General features: G+C 41.1%; 1 protein-coding gene across 1 annotated transcript in view; it reads left to right on the forward strand.

Annotated features, from left to right (window-relative positions):
• The window catches only part of WDHD1 (WD repeat and HMG-box DNA binding protein 1), an 87591-nt gene that overhangs the window by 61745 nt on the left and 12750 nt on the right, over positions 1 to 13096 (forward strand). Inside the window, 5 exon segments of the mRNA XM_033187971.1 lie at positions 3510 to 3624; positions 4292 to 4423; positions 7752 to 7969; positions 8068 to 8183; positions 8370 to 8423. Of these exon segments, the coding sequence (XP_033043862.1) occupies positions 3510 to 3624; positions 4292 to 4423; positions 7752 to 7969; positions 8068 to 8183; positions 8370 to 8423 (635 nt within the window).

The following is a 13096-nucleotide window of genomic DNA, read 5'->3' on the forward strand; positions in this document are numbered from 1 at the left end:
TTTGAGGACTTAGTCATGAAATATTTACCAAGGCCAGTGTCCTGAAGGGTACTTGCTACGGTTTCTTCTGGGATTTTTATAGTCTTAGGTCTTACATTTAAGTGTTTAATCCATCTTGAGTTAATTTTTGCATATGGTGATAGGTAAGGGTCCAGTTTCATTCTGCATGTGGATAGCCAGTTACCTCAGCACAATTTATTGAGTAGGGATTCGTTTCCCAGTTGCTTATTTTTGTCAACTTTCTCAAAGATCAATCAATTGGTTGTAGGTGTGTGGCTTTATTTCTGGGTTCCCTATTCTATTCAATTGGTCTGTGTTTCTGTTTGTGCACCAGTACCATGTTCTTTTTCTCCAGCCTTGAAGTACAGTTTGATGTTGATGTTGGGTGATGTGATGTCTCTAGTTTTGTTCTTTTTGTTTTAGATAGCTTTGGCTATTTGGGCTCTTTTTTGGTTCCTTATGAATTTTAGAATAGTTTTTTCTAATTCTGTGAAAAATGACATTGCTAATTTGATAGGAATAGTGTTGAATCTATAGATTGCTTTGGAGAGTATAGTTTCTTTTCTTTTCTCTTTTCTTTTCTTTTCTTCTTTTCTTGATGCTGGGACTTCGATGCGAACCAAGGTTGCTGCAGACACAGTATGGTCATTTTAATGATATTGATTCTTCTAATCCATGAGCATGGAATGTGTTTCCATTTGTTTGTGTCATCCGTGATTTCTTTCAACAGTGTTTTGTAGTTCTTGTAGAGATCTTTCACCCCCTTGGTTAGATGTATTCCTAGGTATTTTATGTATGTGTATGACTATTGTAAATGGAATTGCATGCTTGATTTGACTCTCAGCTCGAACATTATTGGTGTATAAAAATGCTACTGATTTTTGTATATTGATTTTGTATCCTGAAACTTTACCAAAGTCTTATCTTAACTTAAAGCCCTTTAGCAATTTATAGAGTCATATAGTCAGCAGAGAGATAATTTGACTTCTTTTCCTATTTTGTTGTCTTACTTGATTGTTCTGGCTAAGATTTTCAGTACTCTGTTGAATATGAGTGAAAAGAGCAGTCATCCTTGTCTTATTCCAGTTCTTAAGGGTAACGCTTCCAGCTTTTGCCCATTCATATGATGTTGTCTGTGGGTTTGCCATAGATGGCTCTTATTATTTTGAGTTATGTTCCTTTCATGCCTAGTTCGTTGAAGGTCTTTGTTATGAAAGGATGTTGAATTTTATTGAAAGGTTTTTCTGCATCTATTGAGATAATCATGTGGTTTTTTGTTTCTAATTCTGTTGATGTAGTGAATTGCGTATATTGATTTGCATATGTTGAACCAACCTTGCATCCCAGGAATAAAACCTACTGGTTGTGGTGTGTTAACTTCCTGAAGTACTGCTGGATCTGGTTTGCTAGTGTTCTGTTGAAGATTTTTGTATCTGTGTTCATCAAGGATATTGACCTGTAGTTTCTTTTTTTGTTGTGTCTTTGCCAGATTTTGGCATCAGGATAATGCTGGCCTTATAGAGTGATTTGGAGAGGAGTTGAGTTTTTGGAATATTTTCAGTAGGACTGGTGCCAGTTCTTTGTGCATCTAGAATTCAGCTGTGATCTCTCTGGTCCAGGGCTTTTTTTGGTTGATAGGTTTTTTATTTATTACTGATTCAGTTTTGAAACTCATTATTGGCTTATTCACAGTTTCTTTTTTTTCTGAGTCAGTCTTGGGAAGTTTTATGTTTCCGGAAATTTATCCGTTTCCTCTAGATTTTCTTTGCTGTGCAGAAGCTCTTTAGTCTAATTAGGTCCTACTTGTCAATTTTTGTTTTTATTACAATTGCTTTTGAGGACTTTCTCTTTCTCTTTCTTTCTCTCTCTCTTTTTTTTTTTCTTGAAACAGGGTCTCACCCAGGCCGGAGTGCAGTGGCATGATCATGGCTCACTGCAACCTCCCAGGCTCAATTAATCCTCCCATCTCAGTCTCCTGAGCAGCTGGAACTACAGATACACACTATCACGCCTGGCTAATCTTTAAAATTTTTGTAGCAATTGGGTCTCATTTTGTTACCCAGGCTAGTCTCAAACTTCTGACCTCAAGTGATTCTCCCACCTTTGCCTCCAAAAGTATTTGGATTACAGGTGTGAGCCCATTGCCTCTAGATTTTCTGGTTTGTGCACGTAGAAGTGTTCATAATAGTCTGTGAGGATCTTTTGTATGTCTGTGGATATCAGTTGTAATGTCACCTTTGCCATTTTCTGGTTGTGCCTGTATGGAGTTTCTCTCTTCTTTTCTTGGTTAATCTAGCTAGGAGTTTATCAATCTTGTTTATCCTTTCAAAAAACCAATTTTTTTGTTTTATTGATCCTTTGTATGGATTTTTGAGTCTCAATTTTGTTTAGTTCTGCTGTGATTTTAGTTACTTCTTTTCTTCTGCTAGCTTTGGGGTTTGTTTGTTCTCATTTATCTAGTTTCCCTAGATGCCGTGTTAGATTATTTATTTGAGATCTTTCTAACTTGATTTAGGTGTTTAGTGCTATAAACTTTCCTCTTAACATTGCTTTTGCTGCATCCCATATATTTTGATATGTTGTGTCTGTTTTCATTTATTTTAAAGAATGTTTTGATTTCTACTAATCTCATTGTTTATTTAAAAGTCATTCTGGAGTATGTTGTTTACTTTCCATGTAATTTGTGTGGTTCTGAGAGATCCTCAGTATTGATTTCTATTTTTATTTTACTGTGATCTCAGAATATATGCATGGTATGATTTCAATTAAAAAATTTTGAGACTTGCTTTACGGCCAAGCATGTGGTTGACCTTAGAGTATGTTCCATGTGCAGCATCATCAGCTTTTATCTTGGTGATAACATGGATTCCATGACAGGTGTTAATAATATAGTTTTTATATTTTAAAAGTGGATAGTTTGCTAAGGAAAACTAAGAGAGCTGATTTGACTTTTAGTGGTTGTCATTTAATAAAGTGAAATGGGAGGCTGGGCAGGGTAGCTCACGCCTGTAATCTCAGCACTTTGGGAGGCAAAGGCAGGACGCACACTTCAGCCCGGGAGTTCGAGTCCAGCCTGGGCAACATGGCAAAACCCCATCTCTACTAAAAATACAAAAGTTAGCCAGGCATGGTGGCACATGTCTGTAGTCCTAGCTACTTGGGAGGCTGAGGTGGGAGGATCGCTTGAACTTGGGAGGTTGGGGCTTCAGTGAACCGTGATCACACCACTGTACTTTAGCCTGGGCAACACAGTGAGACGCTGTCTCAAAAAAAATAAGTGAGATGTGAAGAAATTTTTCTGTTCCTGAAATGCTTGTAGGGATAGTCTTTATATCTAGTCAAGCCTAAAACACTTTTTTAAAAAGAGATATTTGTTACATATAATTAAGGCAGCTATTATAATAATAATATTACTATTCTAAGTTATTAACTTTTGAAAACTTTTTAAATTTTGCTGTTTTTATGACATGTTAGCAAATTTTTATGGTGGAACTTTTCTTTACTGACAGGTGCATTCCTTGTAAAGGTTCTCGGTTTCCCCCAACCCTTCCACGCCCTGCTGTTGCTATATTATCCTTTAAGCTTCCTTATTGTCAGATTGCAACAGAGAAAGGACAAATGGAGGTATGTGGAAGTCTTACCTTGACACTTTGAATTTGATCATACAGCACCTGTGATACATACACTTTAAAATTGTCATGATGGCCAGTATATTCATTACTGTATAATTACATAAATAGGGGTAGCAGGGAGGGAGGAGGACTGCTTAGGATAACCAGGCCACCTGATTGCCATCACTGCTTCCAGGGACTTTGTCTACAAAGTAAATGGGTGTGACTATCAGAGACCCACTGGGGAAAGACTTACTCTCAGGATGGGGCATGTCCCTGAGAAGAAGTGCCTCCATCATTTTGTGCCATAGGCACCTGGCTTGCCTGACCCTAGTCCTAGCCTTGTGTCATCAAAAGTCATTTGAAATCTGCAATTAGTTACTCTAAATAAGAAACAAATTAGCTTTTAAAAAGCTTGTTTACCAAGTTCTCTGAGCATTCATTTTGATAGCTAGGAAACTGTTTTAAATGCTGTATTCCTCCCCAACTGCCTTTTTTAAGGATAGGGGAAAAAGTTAAGCTGTAGTATCACACTAGAATTTGAATTGTAAAATAAACTTATAGAAAGGAGGGCTTCAGAACATATTTTATTCAAAAACTGGTGTCTTAAGAGAAATATTTAACACTTGCCTCATATTAAGGTGATAGTTGGCATTAAGCAATTTTGTTCACTTTTCTAGGAGCAATTTTGGCGTTCAGTTATATTTCACAACCATCTTGATTATTTAGCTAAAAATGGTTATGAATACGAAGAGAGCACTAAAAAGCAAGCAACAAAAGAGCAACAGGAACTTTTAATGAAAATGCTTGCGGTGAGTAAAATAAATATACTGAAGATGTTAAAGTTAAATGCTTTTCTATAGGTTGAATTTCTTAAAGGTCTGTGCATTAGGACTAAGTCCCACAACCTAAGATTCTTAAGTTTGTTGTTGTTGTTGTTGTGACGGAGTCTCGTTCTGTCACCCAGGCTGGAGTGCAGTGGTGTGATCTCAGCTCACTGCAACCTCTGCCTCCTGGATTCACACAATTCTCTTGCCTCGGCCTCCCGAGTAGCTAGGATTACAGGTGCCCACCACCACGCCCAGCTATTTTTTTTTTTTTTTTTTTTTTGGCATTTTTAGTGGAAACGGGGTTGCACTATGTTGGCCAGACTAGTCTCGAACTCCTGACCTCGTGATCTGCCCGCCTCAGCCTCCCAAAGTGCTGGGATTGCAGGCGTGAGCCACCGTGCCCGGCCATTCTTAAGTTTTATCTGGTGGCGTTTTCCCCCATAAAGTTCTATTTTCTAGTTGGTCTTGCAGTTAAATTTTTTTTTTTTTAGACGGAGTTTCACTCTTGTTTCTCAAGCTGGAGTGCAGTGGTACAGTCTTGGCTCACTGCAACCTCCACCTCCCGGGTTCAAGTGATTCTCCTGCCTCAACCTCCTGAGTAGCTGGGACTACAGACGTGTGCCACCACACGTGGCTAATTTTTGTATTTTTAGTAGAAACAGCGTTTCACCATGTTGATCAGGCTGGTTTTGAACTCCTGACCTCAGGTAATTCACCTGCCTCAGCCTCTGAAAGTGCTGGGATCACAGGCGTGAGCCACTGCGCCCAGCCTAGAATGTATACAACATTACCTTGTAGCTAAGATCATGTGCAGGAATAAACATCTCTGGGGCTACTGCCCTTTTGCTTTTGCCCATCAGTCTGTGTTTTAACAGGCCCTCAAAGTAACTGAGAACTACTGCTCTAGTTTCTGTTACTGTTTTACAAAGTTTGAGTGTATACTTTTTTTTAATATCCAGGGCTGGGCAATCTTAAGAACTTTGATCAGGCTTTTAGATATGCCTGCCTTTTGTCATCCTCTTTGAATTAGGCAGCTGTGTGTGATGAAAATTTATTTGTGACCAGTGGCCAGGTTTGATGTCTAGAATATTTAAGTACATTTATCTCTGGAGCAGGGTGTCTTAAAGTTCCTGTGCTTGTGTCCCCACTCGTAGTTGGTTTATGGAGAGGAGTATAGTATTATTTCTTCTCTATTTGTTTTACACCAGACTTTACGCCCCTGAGGGCAGAGACCTGCTCACTGCTGTATGCCAGGCACTGATGTGGTGGCTTAACACATAGTAGACCTTAATATTTGTTGACAGAATGAATGGTCCAGACTTTTAACTTTAAAGTTGAAGAAAAAAGGTTGTTAGAGAAAAGTGGTATATGAGACCACGAGCAAATTCCCACTCTTGTCTCCAAAAGGTAGTACTCACTACTGTCACCTTTATGCAACATGGCCTTAAGTTTGGTATTAAGAAAACTCATTTTGGTATTAAGAAAACTTTATTGTAGAATAAGTTTTATTCCTTTGATAAAGTGTTACTTGTGGTCCAGGAACTAGCAGCCTTTTTACTTTGTACAACACATGTAAGGAAACATGTTTCATGTGTTTGCTATTTAGCCTTAGAGAAGCTTTTCCTTGTGGCAGTATTTCTCATATCAAAAATACCAGGAGACTCATATCAAAGATACCAGGGCAGGAGGATATCTTGAGCCCAGGAGTTTGAGGGGATTGGTGAGTTCTTCTTTAGCATTCCTGGCCCCGGGCAAATGCCTTTAGTTCAGCATAGTCACTGTGGAAACTAAACTATTCCTTTTTCTTTTCTTTTTTTTTTTTTGAGATGGAGTCTCGCTCTGTCGCCCAGGCTGGAGTGCAGTGGCACGATCTCGGTTCACTGTAAGCTCTGCCTCCCGGGTTCACGCCATTCTCCTGCCTCAGCCTCCTGAGTAGCTGGGACCACAGGCACCCGCCACCACACCCGGCTAATCTTTTGTATTTTTACTGGAGATGGGTTTCACCATGTTAGCCAGGATGGTCTCAATCACCTGACCTTGTGATTCACCCGCCTCAGCCTCCCAGAGTGCTGGGATTATAGGCATGAGCCACCACGCCCAGCCTCCTTTTTATTTCTAAATGCCCCCTGAGGCAGTGTACCATCCTGATTAAGAAGTACTGGTTATAGATAAATGATACTAAAAATCTTAAAAAGGATATCCAGGTGAATATCTAAAGCTTCTGTGCTGATGGATCAGACATGGAATATATAAGTAAGAAAACAGTTCTAATATGCTATGAATTAGGAGACCCTTAGTAATCTTCAAAGTACCAGTTTTTCTCAGTTTGTTGGTTTTCTTTTTTGTATTTTTTAGAGACAGAGTCTCACTGTCACCCAGGCTAGAGTACAGTGGCAAGATTGTGACTCACTGCAGCCTCAACCTCCTGGGCTCAAGTGAACCTCCTGTCTCAGGCTCCTGAGTAGCTGAGACTACAGGGGCATGCCACCATGCCTAGCTAATTTATTTTTTGTAGTTACAGGGTCTCACCATGTTGCCCAGGCTAGTCTCAAACTCCTGGCCTCTAGCAATCCCTCTGCTTTGGCCTTCCAAAGTGCTGGGATTACAGGTGTGAGCCACCACGCCTGGCCCCCTTGGCTTTTTTTGGGTTTTTTTTTTTGTTTGTTTGTTTGTTTGTTTGAGACAGAGTCTCGCTTTGTCACCCAGGCTGGAGTGTAGTGGTGCAATCTCGGCTCACTGCAACCTCCACCTCCTGGGTTCAAGCGATTCTCCTGCCTCAGCCTCCTGAATAGCTGGGATTACAGGCGCATGCCACCACGCCTGGCTAATTTTTGTGTTTTTAGTAGAGATGGGGTTTTGTCATGTTGGCCAGGCTGATCTCGAACTCCTGACCTCGTGATCCACCTACCTGGGCCTCCCAAAGCACTGGTATTACAGGCGTGAGCCACCATGCCCAGCCTCCCCCTTGAATTTTTTTAATGAATTTCTTAATTTTCTTGCAATTAGTAGCTTAAAGTGGTATGTAATATTTCATCAAATCTAAGCCACTATTTATTGCATAATGCACCATTACTTTATTCATTCAAGCCATGGAGACACAAAAATGCTGCCAAACTGACCCACCATTAATTGTAATTAATTGTAATTCCAATTTCAGAGATGTTAAAACTTGTAAAAATGTGCATCTTAGAATCAGGGAGTTACAGTAGCTAGAAAACTGTTTTCTCAGTTTTACTAGTAGTGTCAGTATCTTTAAAAGGTTTTACTTGATGTGATTTGATCTTTTTTTCTCCCTCCCTTTTTGGATTAGCTTTCTTGTAAACTGGAGCGGGAATTCCGTTGTGTGGAACTTGCTGATCTAATGACTCAAAATGCTGTGAATTTAGCCATTAAATATGCTTCTCGCTCTCGGAAATTAATACTAGCTCAAAAACTTAGTGAACTGGCTGTAGAGAAGGCAGCTGAATTGACAGCAACCCAGGTGGAAGAGGGAGAAGAAGAAGATTTCAGAAAAAAGCTGAATTCTGGGTAAGAAATAATTTAGTTGTTTGAATTTTCCTTTACCGTCTTGACTGTTAAGTTGGTCTTTACATAGCTCTTTATTGAATAATCTTATTTTCTCTTAGTTACAGCAATACTGCTACAGAGTGGAGCCAACCAAGGTTCAGAAATCAAGTTGAAGAAGATGCCGAGGACAGTGGAGAAGCTGATGATGAAGAAAAACCAGAAATACATAAGCCTGGTGAGATACATTTTCAAGCCCATAAATGATGAGAACTATCATGGATGTGGCTTTTCCCATTTTACTTAACTGAGGGAAATTGAATACTCATACTTTTTTTCAGATCTCTTTGCTGTCTGGTTGTTGTATATTGAGGATGACTTTATTTTCCCTATTTACATTATATTGCTTTATTTTAATCTGTAGGACAGAACTTATTTTCCAAAAGTACAAATTCCTCCGATATTTCAGCTAAGTCAGGTGAGAAATATTTATATATCAAGGAAATTTTGAAAGTTGTCTGTAAAGTGGCACATCTACCCAAATACACCTTACCCCTTAAGGCCATTTTTGTGTGTGTGTGTTTATGTTTTTGTTTTTTTAATCTCAGATGTTGTTTGTGAAGCTATGGTCATTTAACAAATGTTTATAAACTGCCTATTGTGTGTCAGGCATTTTACTTAATGGTGGATACAGAAGTCAAACAGACATGCATGGTTGATCTCTGTTTTGATGCTATTTTAGCCCAGCTGGGAAGACAGATCTGGGTATCACTGAGGAAACATGCAGGATACTGGAGAAATAGTTAAAAGGAATTGAAGGCCAGGTGCAGTGGCTCACGCCTGTAATCCTAGCACTTTGGGAGGCCAAGGCGGGCGGATAACGAGGTCAGGAGTTCTAGACTAGCCTGGCCAGCATGGTGAAACCCCATCTCTACTAAAAATACAAAAATTAGCTGGGTATGGTGGTGCATGCCTGTAATCCCAGCTACTCAGGAGGCTGAAGCAGGAGAATCGCTTGAACTCGGGAGGCGGAGGCTGCAGTGAGCCGAGATCGTGCCATTGCTCCAGCCTAGGCAATGGAGTAAGACTCTATCTCAAAAAAAAAAAAAGAAAGAAAAGAAAAGAAAAAAAAAGGAGTTGAAAATAGTTGCGTTCAGGGAGTGGGCCTGGGGGATAGAGAAGGTTGGAGTAGGGCCCTGCTGGCCTTTTGTCGGTGGGGAGCATAAACCTTGTAGTACCATTTGACTTTTTAAACTGTAGACATATGTTACTTTCATTTAAAAAATTAACTTAAAAACCATATAGAATATGAAAAGAACTGTCATCTAGTCAGTGGTGGAGAATGGGTAGGGACTCCAAGGCAGACACATAGCTGTCATCTAGTCAGTGGTGGAGAATGGTAGGGACTCCAAGGCAGACCTCATCGAGTATTTACAGCGGAGACCTGAAGGATGAATAATAGTCAGCGAGGCAAAGGTGTATGGGAACAGGAGCCGAAGAGGAGCATTGGACTTAAGGAAGAATATGTGTGAAGTGAAGACTGCAAAAGGATGGTGTGAAAAGCTCAGAGAGCAAAGAGAAAGTGGTGCTGAAGGGTTTTGGAGTGATGGGCAGGAGCCATGTCATGCAGATCTGTATAGGCCATATTGAGGATTTTGGTCTTTTTTTTTTTTTTTTTTAATAGAGATGGGGTGTCACTCTGTTGTCCAGGCTGGTCTCAAACTCAAGCAATTTGCTCACCTACACATCCCAAAGTGTTGGACCTACAGGTGTGAGCCACCACACCCGGTCAGGATTTTGCTCTTTATTCTAAGGTCACTGAGAGACTGTTGGTTTTAAGCAGAGATATAGCATGGCACACTGTGCTGAAGAAGAATAGATATACACAGGCATGATGGCTCACGTCTGTAAACTCAGCATTTTGGGAGGCCAAGGTGGAATGATCACTTGAGGCCAGATGTTTGAGACCAGCCCAGGGAACAGCGAAACCCTATCTCTACAAAAAGTAAAAAATAAAAATATTAGCCAGGCATGGTATTTGCACACCAGTAGTCCCAGGTATTTGGGAGGCTGGTGCAGGAGGATATCTTGAGCCCAGGAGTTTGAGGGTGCAGTAGGCTATGGTTGTACCACTGCACTCCAGCCTGGGTGACAGAGCAAGACCCTGTATCAAAAAATAAGTAAATAGGCCAGGTATGGGGGCTCACACCTGTAATCTCAGCACTTTGGGAGGCCAAGGCAGGTGGAGCACTTGAGGTCAGGAGTTCAAGACCAGCCTGACCAAAATGGTGAAACCATATCTCTATTAAAAATACAAGAAATACATATATATATATATATCATGCCTGTAATCCCAGCTACTCGGGAGGCTGAGGCAGAATTGCTTGAACCCACGAAGTGGGGGTTGCAGTAAGTGGAGTTAATGCCACTGCACTCCACCCTGGGTGACAGAGTGAGACTTCATCTAAAAAAATAAGAAGAAGAAGCGTAAGTAAATAAAAATTTAAAAATAAATAGACTACATACAGAGGCAGTCCAAATTAGACTGAATAAGGGCCTGAGCTAAGGTGATGATGGTGATGTTAGAAAGATTGGGCAGAATTGGAGAGCTATTTCTGAAGATGATAAAGAGCGTGTAGGAGTTCAGGGCATAAAGAATGACTCAGTTTCTTGTAATAGAAGAAAAACTTAAGCACATTTAAATCTTACAGGATTAATTTGAGTGTTCCGTGATTCATGAATCAGGGAGGCACCAAACCGCAAGGGGCTAGCACTCTGCCAGGAGAGACAAAAGGGGAAACTTCTATAAAGTATTTTCAGAAACAAGATAAGTAAAACAATTTTTATTGGCTAGGTGGAAAGTTTTTGTTGTTGTTATTTTGTGGGGATGGGGGGATACAGAGTATCTTGCTTTGTCACTCAGACTGGAGTAGAGTTGGAATGCACTGATGCAGTCCTAACTCACTATAGCCTTGAACTTGTATGCTCAATGATCCTCCTGTCTCACCCTACTGAGTAGCTATGACTACAGTTGTGCATCACCATGCTTGGTTAATTTTTTGCGTGTACTTTTTGTAGAGAGAGGGGCTCGCTTTGTTGCTGAGGTTGGTCTGGAACTCCTGGGCTTAAGCGACTCTCCTGCCTTAGCCTCCCAAAGTTCTGGGATTATAGGCACAAGTGGCCATGCTCAGCTGGAAAGTTAGTTAGTTCCTCCCTCCCTCCCTCTCTCCCTCCCTCTCTCCTTTCCTTCCTTCCTTCCTTCTTTCCTTCTTCCCTCCCTCCCTCTCTCTCTCCTTTCCTCCCTCCCTCCCTCCCTCCTCTCTCCTTTCCTCCCTCCCTCCCTCTCTCCTTTCCTCCCTTCCTTCCTTCATTCCTTCCTCCCTCTCTCCCTCCCTCTCTCTCTCTCTCTCTCCCGCCCTCTCTCTGTTCCTCCCTCCCTCCCTCTGTCCCTTCTTCCCTCCTTCCCTCCTCTTTTTTTTCCCCCCAGGATCTGACTCTGTCACCCAGGTTAGAGTGCAGTAGCAAGATTATGACTCACTGCAGCCTCAACCTCCCAGACCCAAGCGATCTTTTCCACCTCAGCCTCCCAAGTAGCTGGAACTGTAGGCATGTGTCACCATGTCTGGCTAGTTTTGTTTTGGTTTGGGGTTTTTGTTTTGTTATGTTTTTTGTTTTTGTAGAGATAGGATCTCTCCCTATGTTACCCAGGCTGGTCTTAAACTGGGCTCAAGCAGTCCTCTCTCCTCAGCCTCCGAAAGTGCTGGGATTACAGGCATGAGCCACCATGCCAGGAAAGCTCTTGATTAGAGATTAGTTTGTTAACACTGGCTTGAGTATTTGAGTGAATGATGGTGCCATTTCCTAAGTCAGGAAACACTAAAAGCAGATTTAGAGAGGAAGATGATGAATTACTGTAAGGTAAGTAGAATGTCATGAAGACAGATATTTGAATCAGGAGCTCAGGAAAGTATTCTGGTCAAGAGATACAAAGTGAAAATCATTGGCATAAGTATAGCAATTTAAACCATGGGCATGGGGAAGCAAGCACTGGGGGAGAATGTAAAGCAAGAAGAAAAATGAGCTTAGGACTAGGGAATCTCCAACATTTGAGCATCAGAGGAAGAGGAGGAACCAACTATTGGAAGACAATGAGTCCACAGGTCCAGAGAGGAAGGAACTAAGTCAGGGAATGCAGTATCTCAGAAGTCAAGAGAGGACAAAGTATCAAGAAGAAAGGAACAGTCAGCTATGTGGGATGCCATCGATAGAACAAATAAGGTGACTGAAAGGTATCCACCAGATTTGACCATGTAGAGATCATTAAAGACCTTAGCAAGAGGAGATTCTGTAGGGTAGTAGGGCTGGAAGTGCTATATTGTGTGGAGGAATGTATGGGTGGTGAGGAAATGATAATAGTGTCAACAGCTCTTGGAAAAATTTGGCTGGATGACCGGGCACGGTGGCTCATGCTTGTAATCCCAGCACTGTGGGAGGCCAAGGCAGACAGATCACCTGAGGTCAGGAGTTCAAGACCAGCCTGGCCAACATGGTGAAACCCTGTCTTTACTAAAAATACAAAAATTAGCCAGGCGTGGTAGCAGGCGCCTATAATCCCAGCTACTCGGGAGGCTGAGACAGTAGAATCGCCTGAACCTGAGAGATGGACGTTGCAGTAAGCCGAGATCGCACCATTGCTCTCCAGCTTGGGCAACAAGAGTGAGACTCTGTCTCAAAAAAAAAAAAAAAATTGGCTGGATGGAGGAGACGAGAGAAAATGATGACTGGAAGGAATGTAGGGTAGAGAAGGTTTGGTTTTTGTTTCTTTTTAAGTTGGGAAACTTTAGGGGCCAATAAATAGGGAAAAGTCAAAGATGTAGGCTGTCAAGAAACTTGATAGGTCAGGTTTTCTGACAAAGCAGGAGGGCATGGGATACAGAACACAAGTAAAGGGATTACTAACTTTAGCTCAGACTAGCCACCGCCTCTTCCACAGTAACAGGAGAAAAAGATCTGTACATACTGAATATGTTTCATAGTGCCACATTGGGATAGTTCACATTTAATAGCTTTTATTTTGGCTTAGAAGTAGGAAAAAGGATGTCTGTTGTTAATAGTTTTTAAAAGTTGCAAAATACATTTGTTTTCATTTAA

The sequence above is a fragment of the Trachypithecus francoisi genome, unplaced genomic scaffold, assembly GCF_009764315.1.
Source record: "Trachypithecus francoisi isolate TF-2019V2 unplaced genomic scaffold, Tfra_2.0 Lachesis_group3, whole genome shotgun sequence".
NCBI lineage: Eukaryota > Metazoa > Chordata > Mammalia > Primates > Cercopithecidae > Trachypithecus > Trachypithecus francoisi.